Here is a 26,480-nt window from a genome sequence, read left to right as displayed (position 1 = left end):
ATAACTTTGGAATTGAGGAGATGTCCAGGCTTGGAGGTATATATTTGGGAGTTCTCCTAGCGTGGATCATATTTAAAGCAATGAAAGTACACAGACCTCTTAGGAAGTGGGTATAAACACAGGAAGTGTGATGACATTCGCAGGACCCCAATGTAGGGGTGAGAGAGGAGGACGGACCAACAAAAGACCCCATCAGGGGACAGGTGCCCCAGTGAAGCGGAAGAGGACAATGAGAAGGTGGCCTCCCCAAAGCCGAGAGCCAATGAGGAGGGACAGATCAGCTCCAGCAGGTGTTGGGATGGGGCACTTAGGGAGGGAATGTAGGACCAGCCACTGGATTTAGCAACGAGGAGGTCACTGGGGAACCTAACGGGGGCTGTCTTATTGGAATGATGGGTACAAAAGCCCAATTTGAGTTGGTTTATAGCAAGTAAAAGGAAAGGAATTGGAAACTGAGAAATGAGGTAGGGACTAGAAGGGCGTGGAGTTCAACAAAGCGTTTGTTTTTTCCTCAAGAGGAGAGTTGTTGTGTGTTTTTATCCAAAGGAGAGTGATCCAGTAGAGGGGGGAAAGTGGATGGTGCAGGGTCGGAGGCAGGGGGAGACTTCGGGAGTGCTGGTCTTCAGTAGTGGGAGAGGATAGAGTCCCCACCCCTCGGGGGCAGAGGGTCCTAAGCAGCAGCTTATAGGTGGGCCGTAGATGTGCTCACTTTTCTCAGTGAAGTAGAGCAGAAAGTATCAGCTGAGAGTACGGATGGGGACAAAAGAGCAGGTGTGATGTTCCCAGGAGCGGAGAAGGGGATTCCAGGGCCACCGGCAGCACTGGCATCAGTGGTGAGAGGTCGTGGATTGAAAGTGAGGGCAGTTAGTTCATTGTGTGCTTTCCTTCCAGCAGGTTCAGGTGTCCAGGTGAACATGAGTTAGGAGGCCCGTCCGTACTGAAGAAAATACGGTAGAAAAGCAGGACATGAGTGGGCACAAAGGAAACCAGAGAAATGCCTATAAACATAGGGACACCATCCGTAATCATTTAAAAATGCAAGTAAAAACCAATGGGGATTTGTTTTTTTTCTTCAGATTGACAGGCACTCTTGTTGGGGATATAAATTATTGGAGCTCTGCTGAAGCACGGTGTTCCAGAATGTACCCAGACATACTATGTGCGGTCCCTTCTGTCATGCTTTTAGATTTGTCCTAAGAAATCATAGCTCAGCTGCCTGGGGATAGAGCACAAAGATGTTCCCTCCAGCAGTGGCTCCGCAAGTGAAAAGACGGCCCACTCCTAACCCTGGTGCACTAATCTGTGGCCGTGACCATCGTCTTGGAAACGGCCTCACAGTCTCCCCTCTTGCTTTGCAGATGAAGCAACCTGAGCCCAGGGAGAGGGAGTGAGCGCCCGGGTCACGTGGTGTGGAGCTCGGCCCGTCCTCGGGCAGTGCGCGGCCCTCTCAACTCGGCTTGGATTTGCAGTCCCTTGCAAGGTACTTGTCAGCCTCTCTTTTGGGCCGGCTGACTCCACGCTTTTGAAATGTGAATTCTCAAGGTGTTTTGCAAAGTTTTCTACAAGGTCTCTATATCCTCATGCAGCTTTTCCTTGCAGGGGATGTGGGGTACCACGGACAGCCGGGAAAGATGGGACAGATTTTTGCCTGGCCCGGTGATAGGGAGGGACCATATTTTCCTGGCTCCCAAGAGAGACTTCAAGTCTGAGAAAGGATATTTTCTGCTTTCCCCTCACTTTTTCAAAAGTTGTAACAAAAATACAAAGATAACTAGGGAATCCTGTTTGCTTTATGGATTGGAAGAAAATCGAACCGTCAGGGAATAGCAGGTCCCCTCCGAGGTAGGAGCTCTGGGCGAGAACTCCTAGCGTGTTGGGTTCTGCCGTAGCACGGGAGAAGCCACCCGGTTTCTCTGAGCTTTGTGTCTTCACCAGAACAGTGAGCAGGTGAACCTAAATGCTCGGCCATAACTCGTGAAGTCTGAACGACGCTCTTTCCTTTCTGCCACGTCCCTGTTCCAGCTGGCTGGGTGGGAGCAGTGTTAGTGCAATACACAAGTACCCAGCCCTCCACCAGACCACCCTGGCCCGCCACCATGTGAGAAGAGCACGTGGCAACAAATGCGCCTTTGTGCCTCCTTGTGCTAGGTCCCGACCTCCAATGGCCGACCAGAGAATGGACATTTCTTCAACAATCAGTGACTTCATGTCCCCGGGCACCACCGACCTCCTCTCCAGCCCCCTGGGCCCCGGCGGCACGGATTGCAACCGCAAGCGGAAAGGCAGCTCCACCGACTACCAGTAAGCCCTTCAGGGTTCATGTTCCTCTGGCCAAACCTGGTGTCCGTTCCCGGAACATCGAGGGGCCATCTACCATTCCTCCCGGAAGAAGGGGTCCTCTTGGTGCAAAGGGATGGAAATGAAAGATCCAAGTCTAGGTGGCCACACGATTGGCTTTTTTTTTTTTTTTCTTCTTTCTTTCTCTTCCCCGTGGATTGTCAGCAGGAGGCAGCCTCCAGCACTGCTGAGGCACTTACGAACCCCCTTCTGTCCCCACACTGTTCCACGTCAAGGAAAAAGGAAGAACCTTAAAGCCGAGTTAGGTCTTTCACCCCTTCCTTCGTCATCCTTGGCTCCTTTGAGCAAGCTGGCTAAGCCTATGGATGTAATCTCGGCGATTTCAAAGAGAACTTTGCCGGAGGGCCTCTCTTGGAGGAAGACCTCAGCCGCTTCATTGTGTTTGTAGAAGAAATAAGTACAGGTCCTCTCCCAAAACACTGTAGGAACACTGATACTGTCCTGAAACATTATTTAAATTAGTATGTACCTGTTATATTAAATAGTACTTTTGTTTCTTTTTAGACTTGATGACTTTTCTTTTGAGTAAGTAAATTTGCACACTTCCAGTCAACTCTTCTGTATCTGTACAAACCCCCAGGCAGTAGGGTGCTGCGTAGAACACTCAAAGGCACGTTTTGTTTTGTTGAGGCAACTGCGTGGAATCTCATCCAAATGTCCACTTAAGAGGTTTTCTTTTGTTTAATGAGGGAAAATCTCCAAGGAGGTGTCTCCCCTACAGCAGATGTCCTTTCTGCTGAAGTTCACAGGTCGAATTTGGGGAGCACAGTGGCTGAAGGTCAGATGCCCACTAGGAGGTGCTATGATTAATATGTAAGTGACCCCAGATGATTGAGCAAGCAACCGCCCAGGGGATGGAGAGTGGGTGTGAGTACGGAGAGGGTGTAGTCACTCCCAGCAGGGAGGCCAGGAGACGCTCTCCAGGGACCACTTGTCTTAGGCAAGTGCTGATAGAGTCACTGGTGCCTTCTAAGACTTCTGCTCTCTCAACCTGTGGTTTCCAACCTTGTCCCCACCCGAGACCTCCAGGTTTCCCTCATGCACCCTGTTTGCAAATCTTCTGTGATTCATGGAGACCCCATTAGGCACCCATGATCCCTTTCCCTGTAATTTGAATGTGCTAAAGTCTGATCGGTCAGGCGGAGCTCTCTTCACCTGGGATGATCATCTGGGCCTCCATGACCACACATGAGTCTAGACAAAAAGGGAGGGGGAGTTTTCGTTTTCCTCCGTGGCCTGAATGATTGCTTCTGAGCTTTAGGACTAGCTACAGAAACTCCCTGCCCATGAGGAAATCAAGGGCTCCTGGTTGGACCACTGTTCTAGAATGCCCACAGTGTGATTCAGTGCCCCTGGGAAAGTTGTTTTTGCCCTTGAGACTACATTGTTTGAAGGGCCACATCCCTCTGTTCTTAATAGGATACAAGAAAAAGAGAAGCTCAGGTGTTCGTCAGTGCCCTCCTGGTAAACTTAGGGGCTGGAGAAGGGTGTGAGCTCACCCCAGGAGGATTTGGAACTCCTTCCTTGGAGGATTTCCATCTGTTTTCTACCGAACCACAAGGTGCCCTGAAACTTGGATCTCTGGAGTCTCTGAAAGGGAGGTAGATCCCTGCTGGTGACCCAGGACCCTCAGCCCCTCTCCTGCCCTATATCCCAGCTCCTCGGACCTGGGGGTTCCCTACCTTGCTGAGAACCAGAACATTGGGTAGCAGTGCCTTTGAAAAGCTGCCTGAGGGCTCTGCTCAGTGCTTCTTTGTGGGTACTTTGGTTTCCCCCTCTTCACCTCACCACCACCCCCAAATATATATGTATGCACACGTATATTTGAGGCTTGGTATGTTTTGCAAATGAATGGATCTCATTTATCCAGAACAATGAGGGGAATGAGGTAGTATAGTTATTTGGATACTCTGATTAAGAATTTCCATAATGCTGTGTATTCCCGATGTTCAAAATATGTTGTAAAAGATGTTAACGTGCAAACTCTTCGGAGACGACACCTAGCTTTTGCTTGATACTCTGGAGAAGCGGTCCTTGTGTAGGAGGTTCAAGTTGTCTTTGTTGGACTCTAAGTCGATAGTCAACACTGGCTATTTAAGCTTTCTGATTACTTAGTTTCTGGATAAATGAGAGCCTTCTATATTGTAAGAAACAGTTTTGTATGTCTTTGTTAACAAATAGTTATGTTCTCTCATTTTTTCAGAGAAAGCATGGACACGGACAAAGATGACCCTCACGGAAGGTACCATGAACCTAGTCATGAACTTCATCCTTTATAGCCATTTTCTTTATATAATTACATGTTGTGTTAGTTGGTGTGGGTTTCACCCATGTCCTCGATTGGGGATAAGCTAGGAGCCTCTGAGCCTGGGAGCTCAAGATGGTCTCCCCAGCCCCCAGAGTGGCTAACAGCCAAGAGCCCTCGTGTGTTGAGAGAGATGAGCAGGATTAAGCAGGGAAATGAATTCAACTGGGAAGAAAACAGAGCTGTATAACTTTGCCATTAGTCTCCCAGGGATTGTGTTTTATCTTTTGTTTTTTCTTCCCCCCGCCCCCCTCCAGGTTAGAATATACAGAGCACCAAGGAAGGATCAAAAATGCAAGGTAGGGGCACCTGGGTGGTTCAGTCGGTTAAGCATCTGGCTCCTGATTTCAGCTCAGGTCACGATCTCCTGGTTTGTGGGTTCAAGCCCCATATCAGTGCAGAGCCTCCTTGGGATTTTGTCTCCTCCTCTCTCTGCCCCTCCCCTGCTTGCTATCTCTCTCTCAAAATCAATAAAAATAAACTTAAAAACCAAAAAGTATTTAAAAACAAAACCCAAAACAAGGTAAGCATGGACCCTCTTTCTCCCTGTAAACTGTCCTGGTTCTGGGCCCTCTGAGGACCGCTGAGGCGGCTCTGTCTGGTCCCTGTCCATCTAAGCATCCTTTAGGAGATGCGGAAGTGGGTGGGGGCCTTGGCTTGATGTGACTGCCTGCCCCTCGCCCTCTCCATACTTCACTCGTGGCTCTCGAAGCGCGTTTCACGTGAAGGGGACTTGGGAAGTAGCAGGAAGTCCATTAAGGCTGAAACTTTTCCTCCACCGTCTTCAGCGGGTTGCCCCTTGCTGACCGGAGGGCCCTCCCAAAGAGACCGGGCCCAGTGACTCTGCTCTTGGGCCTTGCCCCGCGAAGCAGCCCGTGTTGCGCCGCAAGGCCAGGCGTGGGGGCTGCCTGCTCCCTCGAGGAGGTTCTCTAATTCTGTCCTTTGTGCCATTAGCCATGCTCGCTGACCCCATCCATGTGGGCCCTCCGCTCTCCTGCAGTAGCCCCGGGGCCATCCGAGGCTGTGTCATGACACAGAATCGGAGCTGCGGAATTGCACTCACTCGAGACTGGTAGCTTTCCCCTCTCAGCCCAGCCTTGGTGGGAGGTCCTGCTTGGTGGCCCTGTTGCTCTGGCAGCGAACTCCACTTCCACTGCTGACGTGCCGCCACGGGGGACAGTCCCAAACGGCAGGGGTAAGCCAGTCAGGGAAAGCGTGTGTGCCCGTGAATGCGCCCTCCTGCCTCGGCAGGCAGCAACTCCCAGGAGGTGGGAGTGTGACAGCCTTCAGAGGAAGCTCCTGGGACAGATGTGGCATCTGCTGTATCTTGGTGGGGTCATCGTCAGTCCAAAGATGGCAGCGTCTGTTACCTGGTGACTCGGTCAGTGAGTCTTTGACAGGCCACACAGTGGGGTCTTCACAGACCCCAGAGATCACCGAGGGACCACAGGATCCCCCCAGTGGCTGTGCTGGAGGCTTTGCTCTTTGCACCCCCCACCTCCCTTCGCTTTCCTTCTACACCCGTCTTAAAATCCAACTTGACAGAGGCTAAGAGGAAAAGAAATGAGAAATGAGCAGTAGAGTTAACTCTGAGAAGACATTTCTTTATGTCTCTGAATATGAGCTAAGCATAAAAAATAGTAATACTGACCTGGCAGTGAAGCCACTTTTCTGGTGACTTCAGTAGAAAAGTCTAGTTCAAAACACTGTACAAATTCTAAAGATGCTCCAGTCCGGCGAATGTCGAAAGCAGTTCTAACTTATTTTTGTCATCGCTTCCATGAGGCTCGTTTTCGTTTTATAGAAATCATTTTTCCTGTTGTTGTTCAGGGAAGCTCACAGCCAGATTGAAAAGAGGCGTCGGGACAAAATGAACAGTTTTATTGACGAATTGGCGTCTTTGGTACCTACGTGCAATGCCATGTCCAGGAAATTAGATAAGCTCACTGTGCTAAGGATGGCTGTTCAGCACATGAAAACATTACGAGGTGAGACCTGGGGCTTTATTCTTCATGCCTTTGCCCAGAAACTTTAGCACCCTGGCCTAGGATGTTCCCGAGTCCCCAAGGCACTGTCAGTCGTTGGCCAATGTGTAGCCTTGAGTAACAGGCGTGTAATTTCCAGCAATAGACGTGACGGGTAGAGGCTGTGCTCTGTGCACGTGTCTGCATGTGTACATGATAATCAGGCTACACGCACGCCAAAGAGGACACTGCTGATGTCCATTTGGCATATGTGTGTGCCTGGACCCCACCCATACAGTGTGACACAGAAAAGTCTGTTTCCGTTTTGAAGAGGAGAATTCATGGCTCCTCTAAAGAGTGAGTCACTGGTTGATGGTTCTTGCTGCGTTTTACTGTCAGGGATGAACACTGATGATATTTTCATGTTCCTGGAATTTTCCCAAGCCAGATAGACTCTTTGTGAGGGAGGCAGAATTTTCCTTCTTCTCTGAATGTGGGGTGGGTGAGAAAACAGGCAGAAATGTGGAAGTGACTTACCCAAACCACAGGAGGAATCTGCGGTGTATCGGGCAACTTCAGCGAATGCTGTTCCTGGCATTTTCCATAGCCAGTCTTGGACCGTCCGAGGAAATTTGAAAGCGGGTGCTTAGTCAGACCTGTGACCTGCGCGGTAAAAGACTTGAGTCTTTATGTTTCCACAAAGCCACCAGAAATAAGAAGTGGTCGGTTTTGTCTGACTTCTGAGTGTTATTCAGACATGGCCATGTTATGTCCTGTGCTGTGAGAATAGCATCTAAAGCTTCCTATTAGTGAAGATGATAGAGATTCGATTACTAGAAGCTAAGTCTTATTAAAGTGGAAGGAAACGAGTGACAAACGTCGAGTTACCGTAAAGAACAGGGATGCGGCTCCGTATGTGCCTTGTTGGTTGATCTGAAAATCCCAGACCCATCCTGTCTCCCTCCTTCACTACGGTACTTGGAATGGTTACGGATCTTTTCCATTTTATTGCTTCGCTGTTCTAACCATTCTGCAGATTCCAGGTCCTTCGCTGCTGGCCTTGTTCTGTAAGATGCCAGACTGACGGCCTTTTAAATGTCCCCTTTCCGTGCTAGAGGAGCCAGCGTGGCTCACGGAAGGAGTGCCAAGCTCTGTTGCCTCACCCTGATGAAGAACTCCCACTAGATGCCTTCTACAATGTATTCACTTACTCAGGGCCTGGCAGACTGGATGATTTCCCAGGCAGGCTGGGAGCGTGGATTTGAGGGACTGCTAGACAACCCATTTAATGTAGATCCTGGGAGGAGGGGACCCTTCCGGGAGCCTCTGTGGGTTGGTTTCCAGAGCTGCCTTCTCTCGTGGAAACAGATTTTTACTTCGGTCTGTTACCTCTTGGCTCCCGTACAGTGACCAGAGCAAACTCGTCAGGTCCCCCGTGGGCAACGGTGGGTTCTGTCTGAAGCCCCCTCTAGCCCCCTGTGTCTGTTGAGGAGAAAGAAGATAAGATTGCAGTCCCGGGTGGTAGGGACTTGGCCACATCCGGAAGGTTGGAGGCAGTGACGTGGAACGAGACATTACCTGAGTAGAAAGGGTACCAACTCTTTCTTTCTTTTTTTTTTTTTCCCTCCCTCAGGTGCCACCAATCCATACACAGAAGCGAACTACAAACCAACTTTTCTGTCAGATGATGAATTGAAACACCTCATTCTCAGGGTATGTTGCAATCAGGTGATGGTTTTGTCCACGCTTTGACACATTTCTGAGTGAGGTGCCCACGTGTGGGAATTTGATGTCTGAACACCTTTTGAGGCCCACTTCGTCTCCGCCTCCGTCTGTCTGTCTGGACGGTCTTCACATTCCTTCCCTGGGGTCTTTCTCCTCCCCTTCCACCGTTGCTTAGACAAAGCTTGAAGGCCCGGGCTACCTGTGCCTCAGAGGAGGCAGGGTTTTGTTAAAAATGGGTGGTTAAGCATCCCATTCCTGAGTGAAGGTTTTAGAAAGGGGCGGAGACTGATAACAATGGAGAATTTCCCTTCTCCTCACTTAACCGCTCGCACAAAGCCTCCGCGTACATCTTTACACCAGCATCCCATCAAAGCAACAGGGCTTCCAGAGACTCCTCTGCCCGAGGAGAAGAAGAAATGGGGGAGGTGAGGCTTTCCCCTCTTGACTGAAGCACTTGCTTCATCTTGCTCGTCTCTGCAGAGAGGCCATTGAGGTGGCGCTGTGCAGCATTAGGTCTGCCTCTGGCGAGAGTGAGATCCACTTGGAAACTAAAGAGAAACAAATGGATTCAGAAACACGTCCTCTTGCAAACTGTAAAAAGGAAACTAGAAAAATCTCACTGGGAGCGATAGCAGCCTCCAACCCCCCACAGCCAGGGTGGGCCTTGCTTGCTAAGGCCTGACGGCATCTGGGCCCGTTTCTTTGAGCAGGCGTTTGCCAAGCCTTAGGATACAGGCTACTCCGTCGTCACCATCATTTCCGGCTCTACTTTGCCTTCCGGTCCTCTGTGCATCTGGTCTGTGTGTTCACTCCAGCGTTCTCTATCCGTCCCCTCCTGATAGGTTGTCTGAATCGGAAAGCTTTCCGCTGCAAGGAACAGATGACCTAATGAACAAACAGGGTTGCGTTTCTCAAACGTAGCTGGTCCCGCGGTGGGGCCACAAGGAGTTTGCGCAGTGGCTCAACGAGGGCAGACGGATCAGGCTCTTTCTGTCTTCTCGGACAGCCCTGCTGACCCAGCGTACAGCTTGTTTCCTCAGCACGGCTGCTAGCCAGAAACCAGGGGCATGGGAGGGTCCAGGCCAGCTGTCCCTCCTATCGAGAAAGGATACGCCTTCCTGAAAGCTTCATAGTAGATGTCAGCTTCTCCAGGAGATGTTACCTGATCACCCCTAGCTTCAGGCCAAGGATTTAGATTTGTCCAGTCTCCGTGGCAGAGGCCAGCAAGAGAGAAGGGGGTTAGGAATTGGCCCGCCGTCAGCATTTGCCACACACACTTTGCAGAGCCACATCCGTTGGCTAGATTTTCATATAGAGGTGGCACAGAACTTCAGCTGTGGCCTGGTTGGCCTGGGGTGGAATGGTTCTGGTGCGTTCTTTGCCAAAGAGCCATCATATGAGTGCCACGCTCTGGGAAGCTGTACTACTGTCCCTCCCCGTCTCGTGTGTAGATTCTTGTTCGGCCAGGTGTTCTCCATCCCGTATAGGTGCACTGAGTTCTTTTGAACTTCTCTTTTATTTCTGTCAAAATCTATTTATCGGATGGTCCTACATTGCAGTTTATTGTCCGTGATCCTTTGGAGCCTCTTGTGACTTAATAGATCTGCTAGGCCTGCCTTCTGTGTCTTTCATGCACTAACACAACAGATCCTGTTGAAGCTTTGCTTTATGTGCATGGCACCATTCCAGGTAAATCCAAGTCAACAGTAAACACCTTAGACGGGGGCCAGGGCGTCCCCACAAGTTCGGAGTGGCCCTTTGGCCACCACCCTCAGGGCACGGTTACTCAGACACAGATCTGCCCGCCTCTGTCCATCCTTCTTCATGAAGATGTCCTTGTTCTCAGGGGAGCCTTGCTGAATGAAGATGTAAACCATGTCTGCAGCATCTCTGGAGAGACCACCGGGGCTGGCTTCACGGGTGCATAACCTACGCGGCCGCATGTGGCCTGGGGCTTGGCTTAGCGCTCTGCTGTTGGCATCTGGAAGGCCCTCGTTTTTGAACAAGCGCCCTTGCGTTTCCAGTCTGTACTGGGCCCCACGAATTAACGTGGCTGGCCCTGATTGCCATACTCCTAATTTGCTGTTTTTAAGGAAAAAAAATTACATGTACAGGTACATGTACAAATGTGTTTTGTTTTGAACACCTATATATAAAACACGTGAAGTTCATATTCTATATAACACATCTATATATTTTTCCGTATTTATGTATATAATATATATGAATTGGCTCCTTTTGTAATGATGAATGCTTAATAACTTCTCTAAATTTCGTATCCGATGCCCGTGTCATCAGGGTGTGAGACAAGGATTTCAGTGCTGCTTAAGCTAAATGCTCCGTGTTGGCCTTGCCTTTCCTGTGCCTCTGTGCCCAAAGGCATCAGCGTTGATCTGTCTTCCCCGCTGGAACCTTGCTCCCCTCCCTGGCACGTGTCCATGGCTATGACGTACCACAGAACGCCTGCCCCTTCCAGGAATTCCTGCCCAGGTCCCAGGAATTTGCTTCAGCAGAAGGCAGGGTCCGCTCAGATGGGGTTTGAAACATTTGGCGGCAGAAGGTGGACTTCTGCTCTTGCTTACCAGTGCACATCCGGCCGACTGCTTTCTTTATTAAGAACTTTCAGGATGTCTTCAGCGAAGAGAGCGTCAGGGAGTGGTCAGCCGGATTAGTTTGTAACGTCCGATCTTCCACCCTTCCCCCCCCCCATGTTTTGAAAACGAGGCAGACCCCCCAGGACTTCTGTGTCACCTATAACTGACCCTGTCCTCCCCCGAGAGTGAGCCGGCCCTCGTCCTCCTGTGGCCCGGCCCTGGTGGTGGCCTCCTCCTAGTCTCTGCTCGTCTGCTGTTCCCTGGGCCCTGGCTCCTTCCCCTGGTGGCGAAGTGAAAGCCTGAACGTTTTGAGCCTCCCCTACGCTGGCCTCCGCAGCCCACTCTCTCCCTGGAGGTGCTGGAACCCACTTTGCTCAGGTCAGGGCTTCAGGCCCAGCATTCCCTCCAGGATGTCACAGGCCCCTTTTGTGGCACCTCACTTCATCAACAAAAAGCCCCAAAGCACTCCTCTTGCTAGGTGTGAGATGGGCTGCCAGGGAAGGCAAAGTTATTAATACCTTATTTTCTGACAGAATGGGGCTTCCAGCAGATGGGGCTGGGACAGGCTCTTCCTCTCCACTGTCGTCCCTTGCCCCGATGTTGTCCCCTGCCAGCACCGAGGGCCAGCTCGGGAAAAGCCCACCCGCAGCTCCCGTCCGGCTGAGCGGCCTCCCTCATTCTCAGCCGCAGCGATTCAGCCCCTCCTGCTTGCGTCTCCGCTCAGGTGCATGCGCCATTATTGGGCCTCTGGCACATGAATTCATTTCTGAGTTCTTTGAACTCAGTTACATCCCCAAAGGCCCTTCTGTGGAACAGGGACTTTCTCTAGGGTTGGCCAAAGAACAGACCAAGGACTAGTGAACGAAGCAAGATGTTGAATCAGAACTGTAGGGGCGGGCACAGGAGCGGGTATGTGACCTCCCCAGCCCGGGGGGTGGGGGGGAGCCCTGTGGGAGCTGGGTAGTTGTCCAGCTGCAGACTCGTGGGTAGGATTCACACACGTGTACACCATGGAGCCTGAGCTCTCGGACACTTTGGTATTTATCCACTTCAGTCCAATAAACAGCATCTTGTCTCCATACCTGCCTTCACTGGGACTTCAGATTTTTACCTGTATTTAAAGTAAAGAAGAGGTAAAAAGAATGTAGGGGAGAAGTTTTGGCTTTGCTTTTTTGTCTCTCTCGGGATATAAGCAGCCCGGCCCTGGATGGAGGAATGATATTTGAGAGCAGCAGTTCTCAACCCTGTGTACGTTGGAATCCTTTGGGGGTGGGGGTAAAAACAATGCTAGTTACCCAGCGCCTCCCCAGACCCGCAGCATAAAAACCACAAACAAACCACACACCGCCCCAAATGTTGAGACAGCGCTCTGTAAGTGGAAGTGTCCAAGTTGAGGACAGATGGTGGTCAGGATGTTGGAGAGGGGATTTTGATCTTAAAGTTTCCTTCCAATCCTAGAGTCTGTGATTCTGCATAGACCGTTACAATTAAAGCAATAAAATAGGACTTTGCCGAACCTTCATATTCTCCAAGGAGAATTCTTAAAGTGAATTCGTTGAAGAAATGACTTCAGCTGGACTGTCCCCTTGTAGTCATTAGATGAGATATGTCTGCCGTGGAGAGAATTTTACGGTTGATGAGCGCAGTTCCGTGCTTTGGATACGTACCAAAGAAATCCTTATTTGCGATCAGAGTGATTACAGATCGTGTTTCCTAAAGTGTGATAAATTGATTATCCATTTCTCCTGATTAGGCAGCAGATGGATTTTTGTTTGTCGTAGGATGTGACCGAGGGAAGATACTCTTTGTCTCAGAGTCTGTCTTCAAGATCCTCAACTACAGCCAGGTACTGCTCCGGGGTCTATAGGTGGCGGGCAGCCTCACAGCCGCCAGAGAGGTCACCTTCCCTTTCCAGAATAATTAGAATATACAAGTCATGTAAAATGCTTGTATTGTAACCCCCATGCCCAAGGCTTCTTCCAGAAAGTTCTTAATTTCTTCAAAGAGGAATGAATTTAAATGTAGAAAAAGCTTTTAGGACTTCCGTGCTTCCCTCACTGACGGGTTTGACGCTGATCTCCCCAGCAGCTTTATGCTTTATTGCGATGAAATGAATATCCCGCAACTAAAGGGGGCAGGGAGTGGGGGAGGGGCTGCCCAGCAAGGAAAGGCAGATAATCTAATAGCAGAGGATAAAAAAAATGGGAATCCACCCACACTGTGTGTGTGATGAGGTGTCCCTTTTTTAGTTCTGCTTAACCCTGGCTTCCCCTAAGAGAAAATGATTGTAATAACCCCTACCTTTTATGATTTGTTCTTCGGATCAGATAAGATAAACATTTATGAAAGTTTCTAGAGCAGCGCTTTTCACCTCTTCTGTCCCTGGAGTTCTTATTCCCCCACCCATTCGTCTGTTCACCCACTCACTCATTCACATGCTGGTGTTTGCGTGGAAAGCTGGTAACTGAAGAATCAAAATAACACATAAATTAGAAATTAATGTTTCAGGTCCCCCAGAGTGTCTTGCTCTTTTTGGTCTCAGAGAATAGTGACGAAGGAAGTTTTTATCCTCTCCGCAAAGAATGAGGCTGTCGCGGCACATAGTCTGACACAGCTTGTTTCAGAACGGAAAGGCTTAGAATTAGCACCCACGCCCTGTGTTCCTGCACGGGCATTCGTGGGCATCAGAAATAAATCACGGGGAACGCGTTCCGCTGAAAGATTCCTGCCTTGGAGGAGCATGAGCTATTTATATAATTACAAATATAAGTAAGCCCTTCTCTGCTCCTGCGTTATCACAACCAAACTCCCGGTGCCTCATTCCCTGTGTCTATATCTAGGCAAAGCGATTGGACACGTGTACGTGCTCACATTTGCAATGCTTGAAACTCTCACGCTTAGAAATACAAAATAAAGGCACGGCACTGGTTGGGGAAGTTCTACACCACGTGCTGTTGACTTGCCGGTTTAATGCTTCCTCCCCGCAGAACGATCTGATTGGCCAGAGTTTGTTTGACTACCTGCACCCTAAAGATATCGCCAAAGTGAAGGAGCAGCTCTCCTCCTCGGACACGGCGCCCCGGGAGCGGCTCATAGATGCAAAAAGTGAGTACAGGAGAGGCTGAGGCTGCTTCCTGGGGCCACTCAGACCGCAGCATGTGCCCCATGGTCTCGGCCTCTGGCCCCCCTCCTCTGCCCTTTATCTGGGTCTCTGGCTAAATGCACTTATCTACATTCCTTCGTGTTTGTTTTGGTCTTGTTGCACGTACATAAAAGAGAAACAACTCAGCGTCCAAATTCACCGAGAGGAACAACAGCTACTTTGATTCTTTCTGATTTTCAGTCGTTTTCCCCCCCAAGAATCTAGAAGTTCGCAACTGCATGCTTCTGAGTTTAAAGGGCTCACACCAGTGCGATTTGTTCCCCTTGGAAACATCGCCTCTGTTTACCTGAGTTACGCATCTGCAGCCTCTTAAGATAAAATTTGACATTTAAATCGAAGATTCTTTGACCAAAGTGGTTGTTCCTCATCAGTTGCCTGCCCCGCCCCGGCTTCCTTCTTGCAGCAGTGGAACCACCGCTCCGATCCAACCCTAGCTTCCCCCTCCCGCAGCCCTCCTGGGCCTCCGGTGTGAGGCCTGCCCGGTAGCTCTCCTCCCGTCAGTCTCAGTCTCGTGGGAGGCCGCAGACTCTAGCAGTTAAGAGGATGGAGTCTGGAATCACAGTGCTAGGCTCACTTCCTGGCTCCACCATTTCCCAAGCTGTGTGACCATGAGCAAGTTACTTCACCTCTCTGTGCCTCAGCGTCCTGATCTACAAAATAGTACCTGTTTCGTCGGGATGTTGTGAGGATTAAATACACGAACGTGCGTAAAGCCTGTGGGGCAGTTCCTGGCAGGTAGCAGGCCCAGTGTCAGTGTTGCGATGTCGTGGGTCGGCACAGTCAGGCCCGACTACTTTCCTGCTTCCACACTCTCCACTTCCGTTCCCGGAGGGTGACACCTCCAGAGGAATCTTTAAACCATCCTTGACACTAAGGCGGTCGTCTTCCTAAGAGTTCGGCGCAGCCCCTGCTACCTGTCTGGCCTGGCAAATTTTTTTAGTGACGTGAGGAGAAAAAGATGATGATGTTTGATCCTTGCCTTTAAGGCTCCTACCATAGAGTCAGGGAGAGGAGAAGGTAGACGGCAGCCTGCAGCACAGGTACCGCCGTGGAAGGAGTAGCAGGCCTGGAGAACAGATGATTCATTCCCGTGTGGGCGTGAGGACAGGCAGCCCCGAGTAGGTGACGACTGAGGTGGGTTTGAAAGGATGAATTACTGTGTGCCAGGTGAAGAGAGGAACAGAGCAGGGCAAACGTTTCTGGATGGATACAGAGGTGTAGCTCCCGCTGTGGAGCGAAACGAGCAGGGGCGGGGGCGGGCCAGGCTGTGTGCGTTCGGGTGGAGATCGCAGGGCAGGGCGGCCCTGTGGGAGGTGCGGGGGGAGGGGGCAGACCCAGGGGGAGCCCTGGCGGCCCCTCTTCTAGCGGTTGCTCGTTTTCCCCAGATGCGTTCTGGGGACAAGTAGCCGGCGGTCATGGCAGGATCGTAGTCCTGTTCCCCCTTCCAGAGACCAGTTCAGTTGGTGCACAACAGCATAGGCCAGTGGAGACATGAGCAAACCACACGTATAAGCCACACGTGTGATTTAAAATTTAACCCAGTAACTCAAAATGAGGCTTTATTTTGTATAGTCTTTGAACGCCTGTGTATATTCACACTTAAAGAATAGCCACATTGCGCGTGTTCAGTAGCCAGATCTAGACCGGGGTCCCGGAACCTATGTTGATTAACCCCCCAGGGGCCTCTGGCATATAGCCAGGCTTGAGAATTTGAGGCCCTTCTGCGTCCTCTTTCCCACTCCAGTGTCCACATCTTCCCCATCCTTCCAGTGCCAGCCCAAGCTCCCTCTCTGGAAAACACATACCGTCTCTGCCATTGATTTGGCACTAATCCTACATCACCTGGCATGATTCCTCTTTCCGTGGGGAACTTGCATTTCCCTTCTCAGTTGGAAGCTCCTGCCAGACGGGAGCCCCATGCTAGATTTCTTTTCGTCCCCAGCGCAACTCCACTTGTCCAGTGGCTGCATTCTGGGGGATCTGGAAACACTTCAGTTGACCCGCACTTACCCACGCGTCTCGTAAGGCCTGAACTGTCCTGAGGAATGTTACTCTCCCGTCACCTAAAACAGGCAGGAAAGAAGAGGCTTTCTTCCAGGTCACACTCCCCCTCCTGACAGACAATACTACTCTCGGTTTATCACATTTTGTGTATTGATTTGCAGCTGGACTTCCAGTTAAGACAGATATAACCCCTGGGCCGTCTCGATTATGTTCTGGAGCACGACGTTCTTTCTTCTGTAGGATGAAGTGTAACAGGCCTTCGGTAAAGGTTGAAGACAAGGATTTCCCCTCTACCTGCTCAAAGAAAAAAGGTAACCAATTCCACCGCTTTAAAATCCCAATACAGCTCAGGCTGGCTTTCTGCTCTAGAGTGCTCAGCGGGGCGTTGGTTCAGTGCCTTGCAGATCCCAGGACGGCGGCCAGCGTGCCACAATCCCCCCCCCCCGCCCCCCCCACTGTGGGTGTAGGGCCGTTGGGGAGCAGAGGAGATTGGAAAGCCCTGGTGGGTGTCACGATGACAGAGGTTCGTGGGAGAGCTTCCTTGGTTTAAACTCTGTTTGTTCTAATGTGGTTGAGAAAAAACTCTCTGAGCCACAATCCCAGCCGCTTTATGAGCATCCTCCCAATCCACCATAACACTCTGGCTAAATTCGCCAGCGACCTTCATGTTGCGAAACACAATGGATGCTTCATTCTTCTTCCATCTTGAAGTGTCGTCTTCCCTAGGATTCCACGAACCCTTTCTTCCCGTCTCCCCCATCCTCTGCCATTCTAGGCCCTCCTCCTAGGTCCTGCACTGGCTCCTCTTCTGTCCTGAGCCACCCTTGTATCTGCACTTGATCCATAGGTAATGTCCTCTAATGCTTTAGCCCACAGCGCCACTTAGATGCCAGTGACCTCCAAGTTTGTATTTCTAGCCCAGGTTTTTAGTTTGAGCTCCAGACCCACAAATTAACTTCTGAAATCTACCTGCTCCGATAGCTCAAGGGCATGTCAAACCTGATCTGTGTAAAAGTGACCGTGTGAGCTTCCCCTGACGTAAATGGCCTCACCATCACGTAGTGGAAGCTGGGGAGGCACCCTCAGCTGGGTTTACTCCCTCCCTTCATCCGGTCAGTTACAAAATCCTGCCACAATGAATTCCTTCTGCAGAAGTTCTCTGAAGTATGTTTATCTACCTCCCTGTTTACCGTGCCACTCAGACCCGGGCCACTCTCTGCTCTCCCCACGTCCAGCGAAGTAGGCTCCTTACACTTTCCATCTCTCCACACAGTACCCCAAATGACCTTTTTTTTTTTTTTATTTTAAGTTTTTATTTTTGAGAGAGCGTGAGCAAGGAAGGGGCAGGGAGACAGAGGATCCAAAGCAGGCTCTAGGCCCTGAGCTGTCAGCACAGAGTCTGGAGCAGGGCTTGAACTCCCGAATCGTGAGATCATGACCTGAGCCAGAGTCAGATGCTCAACCGACTGAGCCACTCAGGCGCCCCCAAAATGATCTTTGTAAAGCGAGTCTTTCCATCAGTTTCCTGCTCCAAACTGTGCAGGGTTGCCTGCTGCTCTTGAAGAAAATTTGAGAGTCCTGAACACAACCATACACCTTCCACTCCTACCAGCACTCCTGTGTTCAGCTCTGCCGACTCCCTTTCGATGCCAACCCCCCTTTTCTATCCAGGGTCTCTCCGCACTGACCCCTCTGATTGGAATGCCACCCCCCCCCCCCCCCAGCTTTCTTTCAGCCCAATAGCTCAGCTGGTCCTTTAGGGATGTGCATCAGTGTCTGCCACTCATTCCCTCAGGCCGCCTTACGTCTTCCTGTCACACCCTACAGATTTTCTTTCTAGCATGTTCTTGCAGTTGCACTTGTGCCCTTATTGGTATAGTTGTTTATTTGAAATCTGTCTCCCCCACTGGACTAGAAACTCCATGATGGCACGTCTGATTGGTTTCCCAGTTTCCCAGTAACTATTACAGACCTGATGCTTGGGAAACACTCCATAAGGATTTGTTGATGAAATTCACAGGTGTCCCGTCTTCCGTGTGTCCCAAAGTGAAACCTTTCTCCCTCTTCTCTAAAGCATACTGTGTATTCTCTCTTCCCTGTCTCCGCGAATAGCACCAGCAGCTAATTCAATCCAAAACTGTTGGCGTTCTCTTCATTCTCTTTCATACCAAGTGTTTTGATATTCATACCAAATCTCAGCAGTTCTCAGAAACTTCTCCCACATCCTTCCCTGCCTCATCCTCACTGTGGAACCAGAGTCCAGTGGTCATCACCTCTTGGTTGGTGCATGCTTGTCTTCCTCCTGGTTCTTAGTCTCTTCCAGTTTACCTATCGTTCTGCTTCTCGGGTGTCCAAAGCACGATTTGCTTTTGCTGTTTCCCCACTTGCATACTTTTAGAAGCTCTCCACTGCCCATCTCATAAACACATTTGTTAGCAAATAGTCTAAGACCCTAGTAATCTGCCCCAATTTGCCCCTCAGTCTGTGTTGTGTCTTCAGCTGGAGACAGGCTTCAGCTTTGCCCTTTCCCTTTGAACCACCCAGAGCTCTCTGTTGTCTCTTGTACAGGGCGCACCTCTGTGCCTTGAACATTCTCAGCCTCCGCACATTCTAGTCCCTTGGCCAGTGCTCATCCTTCTTGATCCATCCACCTCCTATGTTGTTTTCCTGGGCAGCCTCCTCTCTCCAGGTAGACTTAGATACCTCTTCCTTAGTATATGGGACGGCCTTGGCATAACCGGCCCTGCTCGGCATATATGACACCAGATGATAGTTGTCTATTTCTGTGTCATCCTCTCTCACTAGAGTCTCACTTCCGGAGAGTAAAGCTCTGTTTATTTTTCTGACTCCCTTCTGGCATCCCAGCCCGCCCAAGGCTGCCCGTGTCCGCGCACACAGCGCTGTGCTGACACTGACCACGGATTTTGCTTTCTAGCAGATCGAAAGAGCTTCTGCACCATCCACAGCACAGGGTATCTGAAGAGCTGGCCGCCCACAAAGATGGGGCTGGATGAAGACAGTGAACCAGACAACGAGGGCTGTAATCTCAGCTGCCTTGTCGCAATCGGACGACTACATTCTCACGTGGTTCCACAGCCGGTGAACGGGGAAATCAGGGTGAAGTCTATGGAATATGTGTCTCGGCACGCGATAGACGGGAAGTTTGTTTTTGTAGACCAGAGGTAAGAGTCTGTGTATTACCCTTGAACAAGAATGGTACAAGATTTTCAGCTCTGAGTGAAGCAGAGAAGACTGGGCCATCAGCTGGCTTTCTAAGAGAGAAGGAAGTGATGGGGATCTCTGCTAAAAACTGAGACCTCTCGGAATATCATCATAAATACAGAGATGTTTCCCTTTAATGTCCTTGGTATGCAGAGATGGTGAAGTAGAGTGGTTTGTCCATGGCCAGAAGAGAAATAGTAGCCATGATATATGCTATCTGAATGTATGGACTGTTCCTGGGCCACTACAGTGACTGGAATTCTGGAATGTAGGGCTTGGAGAAGATGATCTAGTCCTGAGCTGTCTGATGGAGTAGTCCTTGGCTGTGGTGATCTCATATGGCTGTTCAAGGTTTAATTTCATCAAAATGAAGTTAAAAATTCCTCAGGCTTGATGGCACTAGAGTGTGTTATGCTAAACGAAATAGGTCAGGGAAAGACAGATACCTATGATTTCACTCATGTGAAATTTAAGAAACAAGACAGATGAGCATAGGGGAAGGGAAGGAAAAAAAGAAGATAAAAGCAGAGAGGGAGGCAAACCATAAGAGACTCTTAAATACAGAGAACAAACTGAGGGGTGCCGAAGGGGTGTTGGGTGGGGGGATGGGCTAAATGGGTGATGGGCATTAGGGAGGGCACTTTTGGGATGGGTGCTAGGGGTTATAGGTAAGTGATAAATCACTGAATTCTACTCCAGAAACTAATATTACCCTGTATGTTAACGAACTTGCATTTAAGTTACAAAAAAAAAAAAAAAGAGTAAAGAAAAATTCCTCAGGCTCAGTAGCCATATTTCAGGTATTCAATAGCTACATGAGGCTAATGGCACAGATCTAGAACATTTCCATCGCAGAAAGCTCTGTTGGCCGCACTGATCTGGTCCAATCTTATTTTTTACGGCTGAGGAACTGGAGCCCAGCCTGAAGACTGGCTACCTCCAATTCACAGCTTAGTGGTAATGGACCTGAGCTAAGAACCCAGACGTGTTTTCCACTGCTCTCTGCTGCCTCCTTGAGAATATTCACAGGCAGATCATTTTTCTGGCTATCAGAAATAGTCACTGTGTGTTGGAAAAGGACACCACCACTTTTCAAGGTCCTTATGGCCCCTGCCGCCATAACTTCCAATGTTTGGTCATCCTGATTTAAAAAAAAAAAAAAAAAGAGGGGGGTAGTAAAATGGAAATTTGCACTGGGGTTTAGATTGCCTACCACATTTTTATCTGACTAGTTATCATTTCTAAGCCTCCTTTCTTGGGATGATGACCCCTTTGAAAGGCTACTTTCTTTCCCTCTGTTTGTATAGCGTTGGTTAGATTCGGGTGCACCAACAAAAATACACCCATGTAGTAAGCCTTCTGAAAATCCAGCCAGCTTTGACCCTTGTTCTCACTGGTGGTAGTGGGGTTCATCCACTGCAGAGAGGCTAATTGTCTGAATTAACTTTTTCTCTAAAAAAAAATTCTAGGGCAACAGCTATTTTGGCATATTTACCGCAAGAACTTCTAGGCACATCATGTTATGAATATTTTCACCAAGATGACATAGGACATCTCGCAGAATGTCATAGGCAAGGTAAGCTGTACAAAAGGCCTTAAGTTTAAGGCGTCCCTCTTCTTCGACACTAGTCCACATAAGTGTTCCAGAGAAATCTGCCCCCAGTGATGTCAGCCAGCCTAGGAATCTCCAGGCCAGAACATCTCCGAAGAGGAGAAGCCGATGTTCCCAGGCCCTGTTTGTCTCCTTACAGAGAACCCACTGACAGCCTAGCACTTTTGTGTACATAGGACAGTTCAATTTCTAGAAAGCATCTCTTGCCCAGAGAATTTACACGGACCCTGTAAAGATTTAGTATGGCTCCAACAGATCTGATTCTCTTTTCCATAAAATCCTGCAATGCCTCCTGTATTTTCCTCTTGACTTAGGGCACTGCCCATGTTAGCCTCCTGAGAGAGGAACCAGTATTGACCCGTTCCTTCACTGTCCACCAGATCCTGTCCATTCACCTCAGACATGCATTTCCAAAGAGGCCCCATTTTGCACCTCCACTGCCACAGCCCGAGCTCAGCCCTTGTGCCCAGCTGACCACTGTGATAGACATCCAGCAGGCCTCTGTGTTCCCTTCTGCCCCCAGTCACCTTCCATCTTTCATAGTTAGCCCATTTATGCCCCAGTCGATTGAGCTCCATACCGTCACATCCTTGCTTAAACCTCCTGCCTTTAGACTCAAGGCCAAATACCCTTGACAGGCACTCAAGACCCTCCCCCTCCTGGCCCTGCCCCACCTCCTCAGCTTCACGCCTCACCCCTGCCTGCAGACAGACATCTCCTCATTCCCTGCCACTCCTCAGGCACTGCTGGATTCTTCCTCCCTCGAGGCTCTGACCTCTTCTTCTGCATAGCTGCGTCTCATTCCTGTCCTGAGGGTGGGGGTCCCATCCCGTCTCCTCTTCTATCTCCGGTGCCTGGCACACGAAAGATGCTTGTTAGTTACATAAAAGAGTAAAATGTGAATAGGTGAGTGACCTCCCTGGATTCTGCTGTCCTAAAAATGCTGTACTGCCCTCTGGCTTGATGATGGGGAAAGAACACGGGCCCTTTGGACAGGGCTTTTTCTCATTAGTGGTTCACTTCGTAGCCGATTCCGGTCAGAGGTCTATAATGCAGTCAGTTATTCCCCAGAGCCTCCATTTTGTACACTGAAAACTAGCAAGAAATTCATAAATGCCGTCGAGAGGCTCTGAATCAAACCCTCAGAAACAGCCTGTTCTCCGAGTGCCAGCTCCCTTGGCTTATTAAAGAGTGATGCCATGGAGCCTGAGTGCGCTTAGGATTTGGTTACTTTAATACATGGGTCTGAGGAAACAACATTCATGGTTTCTTAATTTTTTCATTTTCAGTTTTACAGACAAGAGAAAAGATTACGACTAATTGCTATAAGTTTAAAATCAAAGATGGTTCTTTCATCACGCTGCGGAGTCGATGGTTCAGTTTCATGAACCCTTGGACCAAGGAAGTAGAATACATCGTCTCAACCAACACTGTTGTTTTGTAAGTGTTTTTCCTCTATCAGAGGCTCCCTTGCTTCAGAGATCAATGCGTTGGGCTCCTTACCTGGGCAAGGGGGGTACAGGCGACAGCCGGCATCACATCCTTTACTGCTACCTTGTTCATATCCCGTGAAGCCTCAGGATGGGCAGAAGCCAAAATTTCTCTGTTAACGACATGCTTCAGTACGCATAGCATGCAGGCCCCTGGCTTGTGGAATTGCTCCAAGAAACAGCAACATTTCCTTCCCAATAAAGCAGTTAGCTTTTGAATTCTGAAGGCCCTGCACACAGGACATCCACGGGTACTGCCATGCGGAGAAGGGGTGACAAACAGGTGCCAGCTCACAGTAGCCTTGGCTGAGGATGGGCGGGTATCCCTGCCCACCAGGCCAGTAGCCTGAGCACTGGCAGCTGGAGCGTTGCCTCAAAGGCCTGCTAGGTGAGAAGGGAAGGACCTCTTCCTTGGCAAGGACTGCACCACACCTCTCTTTCCCCGTGGTGTCCAAAGCCCCCCCTGTGGCTAGAGCTGAGTGAGGGGCTGGGGCGGGGTGCCTTGCAGACTGGCAGGAGAGGAGGCCTTGTAGCTATGGCGGCGGGCTGCCACAGTCACCATCTCTGCTGGACCGTGTCCCACACAAACTAGGAAGGCCCAGGCAGGCAGTGAGGCCAAAGGCCGGGATGATGTCCCTTGTGTTCTCAGACAGCTGAGCCACTGCTGAGACAGGAGACCTGCTGAGCCACTCAGACCCTTCGTTTTCTGGCCCGTCCAGGTCCACAGTGGACCCTGGACACCTTGGCCGAGGTGCGAGCTGCACGGTCGTGAGCAGGCCTGACTCATGTTTCCTTATTGCTGGGATGTTCACAGAGCCAACGTCCTGGAAGGCGGGGACCCAACCTTCCCACAGCTCACAGCGTCCCCCCACAGCATGGACAGCATGCTGCCCTCTGGAGAAGGTAACTATGTCCCGCAGGGGCATCTGGGCTTGCCCATGAGTAGCTGCTTGTGGCCAGCATACCATCCCCCCAAGTATTTGGTGTCCCCAGCTACCATATTTTATGGAACGAGGGAGGCCTCAAGGGGATGAGCGCTAATGACGTGGTCATCTCATCTTCTCTGCTGAGCCTGGAAAATCCGGAGCTTATTTTGCCTTTCTTGAGGCTGCCTGCACTCTGGAAGCCCTTGAAACAGCAAAGTCCTTTCTCCTCTTGCGCTTTTCCTCTGTGTTGCGTGAAGTGCTTTTTGTTGACTGTGACTGGCTCCTGGGGTGGGAGGAGGGTGGTGTCAGCACTGGGGTATGTGCCACACCCAGTGGGGCTCCTTCCCTGGCTTGGCTCCAGCCCCTGGGTTCTGCGCTTGACTTATCCTTTCACGGGACCACCTCTGCTTGCTTGGCTGTCTTCATCCCCTACCTCTCCATCAGTGACTCCTACATCCGGTCTGTCTCCGGAGCTCTAGGTCTGTCTCTCCAACTGCCTCCTGGACAGAGCCACCAGGAGTCTCAAAGGCACCTGAAATTCGGCATCTCCAAACCGATTCTCTGCACTCCCTCATCTGGTTGGTTAAGCCAGAAACCTTGACAACTCCTTCTCGCCCATTGTATCTGAACACGAAATCCTGTCCCTTCTACTTAGGGACTTAGACTTCCATTGCCCTCCCATCTGTCATCTGGATTATTGCAGATAACTTTCTAACCCTAGTCTCACTACCCGCCCGCCACCAATCCCCTTCTTCCACTATAGATCATTCTCCATGCAGTGGACTTTCCAATAACCCAATCTGAGCGCCCTTTCTGTGTCAAGTCCTTTGGCACTCCTTATCGTCCGTGGATACTGTCCAAATGCTACATGGCATCCCAGGCCTTTCCTGATCTGATTGGTACCTGTCTTCAGTCTCATCTATCACTCCTTTATCATCTTCATGATGAGTTTCTTGAAGTCATCTCCCCAGTTTTGTCCTGCTTCAGTGGTCTTGCATAGATCAGTTGCTGTGCGTGGAATGCCTTCCCCTCCTTACCTCTCTGCCAAGCTAATTTATACTCCTCTCTCAAGACTCAGCTCAGAGTTCAACTTTTCCAGGAAGCTGCACTTGGCCCTGGATGAGTGGGGGTGCCTTGCGCTTCCCTGCCAAACTTACCACACCTTGTTTCAGCCATTGTTCTTGTCTGTCTCCCTGTTAGACAGTGAGCTCCTTGAGGGCAGAGATGCTGACTTGTGAGGCTGGCCGGCAGTACAGTGGTGTTCAGGAAACAGATGTTGAGTGCCTGAGGGGAATTAAATGCTTTGCCTTGGCTTCTGATCCTGGAAGCAAACTTGAGCTTTCTGCTGGAATGCCTTTTCCTGACAAGCTATGGCCCTGCTGTCCTCTAGGGCATAACCCTAAGGTTGAACTTCAAGTGGATCACGAGATGAACTGGTTTTAACTGATAATAGCATTTCTTCCTCGGTTCCCCTTTCCCACTCTCAGATTCCTTTGTTGTAGGTGGCCCAAAGAGGACCCACCCCACTGTTCCAGGGATTCCAGGGGGAACCAGGGCTGGGGCAGGCAAAATAGGTCGAATGATTGCTGAAGAAATCATGGAGATCCACAGGCAAGTAATATCTTCTAGTCGCTCCCTTAAACCAGTGGTTCTCAATCCAGGGCCTTTTGCCTCCCCCTCAAGGGATGTTTTGTAATGGCTGGAGACACTTTTGGTTGCCATAACTGGGTAATGTTGCTGCTAAACATGCAATGGATAGACACCAGGGATGCAGCTTGCTCAACATCCTGCAGGACATGGGACTGCCTCCCCCCCAAACTCCCCCCACCCCCAACGAAGAATTTTCCGTCCAAAATGTCAGTAGTGTCGAGAACGAAAAATCTTGCCTTAAAGAAGCAAAACCCAAACAGGCCAGAGTTAAAGGAAATTTTCTTACTACTAAGGAGCTAACAAGGACAGATGAACATGGACATTACAGGACTACAGGAGAGCGATGACAGCCGGTGACCTGGGCCTTAACAAGACATTCGCTGCTTCTAGTCAAAAAGCTGCCTGGCTTTAGTAATAGAGACCAAGCATTTCAGTTAGTAATAGAAGCTCTCTTGAGGGGGCTTCTTTTCCATATGAAAGACAGCAGAAGCAATTTACCTGGGTTTGAGTTCTGGGCCTCTACTTAGCTGTGCTTAAGAGATTCACTTAACTTTTTGGTGTCTGTTGAGCTAAACCATAAAAGGGGGCAATAACTGTATCTCTCAAGGATTGCCCTAGGAGTGTGAGAGATCTCCGGGAAGTTCCTACAACAGAAACTGACAATAGTGTGTGCTCAAACACTGTTAATTACATCTAAGTCTTTAAGAGTAGTGATTGAGAGGGAAGCAGTTATAAATTCATCTGAATTTGGGGAATCAAGAGGGTAGTAACCAGGTCCTTAGGAATGCACACTTAATGGAACATAGTAGGAGAAGGGAAAAATTATTCTCTCCTGCCATGGATTTTCTCTCAGGAGAACTGAAAGCTGGTCTTGCTTTCTCATTAGCCATAGAGGAGGCTCTTATCCCAGTGGGTAGAATAGTTCTGTTCCAACCCTCTGTGAATGATGGGTATGGCCCCTTGAGTCTACTTCAAGATGTGGGGCAGTGTGCAGTGATAATCAGAATCTTACCAACCACTGATAATGATGCTTGAAACCACCCAAGAACAGTAGAAAACAGTCCTTGACGTCAAGGATCTTATAATCTTTGAGAAGTCTGTTTTCTTTATGATCACACAAAAAAGGGAGAGTGCATGAGCTGAAGCAGGGAAGGGAGATTGCTAAGAATCCTAATAAATAATGCTAAGAAGTTTAGACAGGGAAAAAAAAAAATTGTAAGAGCCCATTCATTGTAGGAGGCTGAGCAGATGTCCAAAGTGTTGTGCTAATTATTATGGAAAGTTAGACTGGAATAGGAAGAGACGAAGGTGAGCATTAGTAAGTTTGGTAAGCTTACTAAGTTTTCAGTAAGCAATTAGTACCCATCTGTGTGTTTTAAGGGTGCATGGTATATAGCTGTAACCTACCTTTGAGGAGCTTATGATCCAGGAGAGAGAAAGCTTATTCACTCCCAGCTCTACAGAACG

General features: G+C 49.8%; 1 protein-coding gene across 18 annotated transcripts in view; it reads left to right on the top strand.

The window, feature by feature from the left end:
- The window catches only part of BMAL1 (basic helix-loop-helix ARNT like 1), a 106,932-nt gene that overhangs the window by 74,132 nt on the left and 6,320 nt on the right, over positions 1-26,480 (top strand). For 6 of the 18 annotated variants that reach the window (XM_053899964.1, XM_053899966.1, XM_053899963.1 and 3 more), the window contains 15 exons: positions 1,359-1,480; positions 2,149-2,301; positions 2,863-2,883; positions 4,562-4,600; positions 4,921-4,962; positions 6,494-6,651; positions 8,261-8,340; positions 12,700-12,792; positions 13,934-14,051; positions 16,275-16,424; positions 19,049-19,295; positions 20,805-20,911; positions 22,237-22,387; positions 23,252-23,340; positions 24,851-24,974. In XM_053899964.1, the coding sequence (XP_053755939.1) occupies positions 2,162-2,301; positions 2,863-2,883; positions 4,562-4,600; positions 4,921-4,962; positions 6,494-6,651; positions 8,261-8,340; positions 12,700-12,792; positions 13,934-14,051; positions 16,275-16,424; positions 19,049-19,295; positions 20,805-20,911; positions 22,237-22,387; positions 23,252-23,340; positions 24,851-24,974 (1,559 nt within the window). In that variant the 5' untranslated portion in view covers positions 1,359-1,480; positions 2,149-2,161. Of the gene's footprint in view, positions 1-1,358; positions 1,481-2,148; positions 2,302-2,862; positions 2,884-3,067; positions 3,172-3,777; positions 3,920-4,561; positions 4,601-4,920; positions 4,963-6,493; positions 6,652-8,260; positions 8,341-12,699; positions 12,793-13,933; positions 14,052-16,274; positions 16,425-19,048; positions 19,296-20,804; positions 20,912-22,236; positions 22,388-23,251; positions 23,341-24,850; positions 24,975-26,480 lie in introns of those variants that run through there. The other 12 variants (XM_019456373.2, XM_019456371.2, XM_019456372.2 and 9 more) reach the window with 12 other exon arrangements.

The sequence above is a fragment of the Panthera pardus genome, unplaced genomic scaffold (genome assembly GCF_024362965.1).
Source record: "Panthera pardus isolate Hobbes unplaced genomic scaffold, ASM2436296v1 HiC_scaffold_12, whole genome shotgun sequence".
NCBI classification, from domain to species: domain Eukaryota; kingdom Metazoa; phylum Chordata; class Mammalia; order Carnivora; family Felidae; genus Panthera; species Panthera pardus.
The sequence above is the reverse complement of the archived record's forward strand: the minus strand, read 5'-3'. Positions and strand labels throughout refer to the sequence as shown.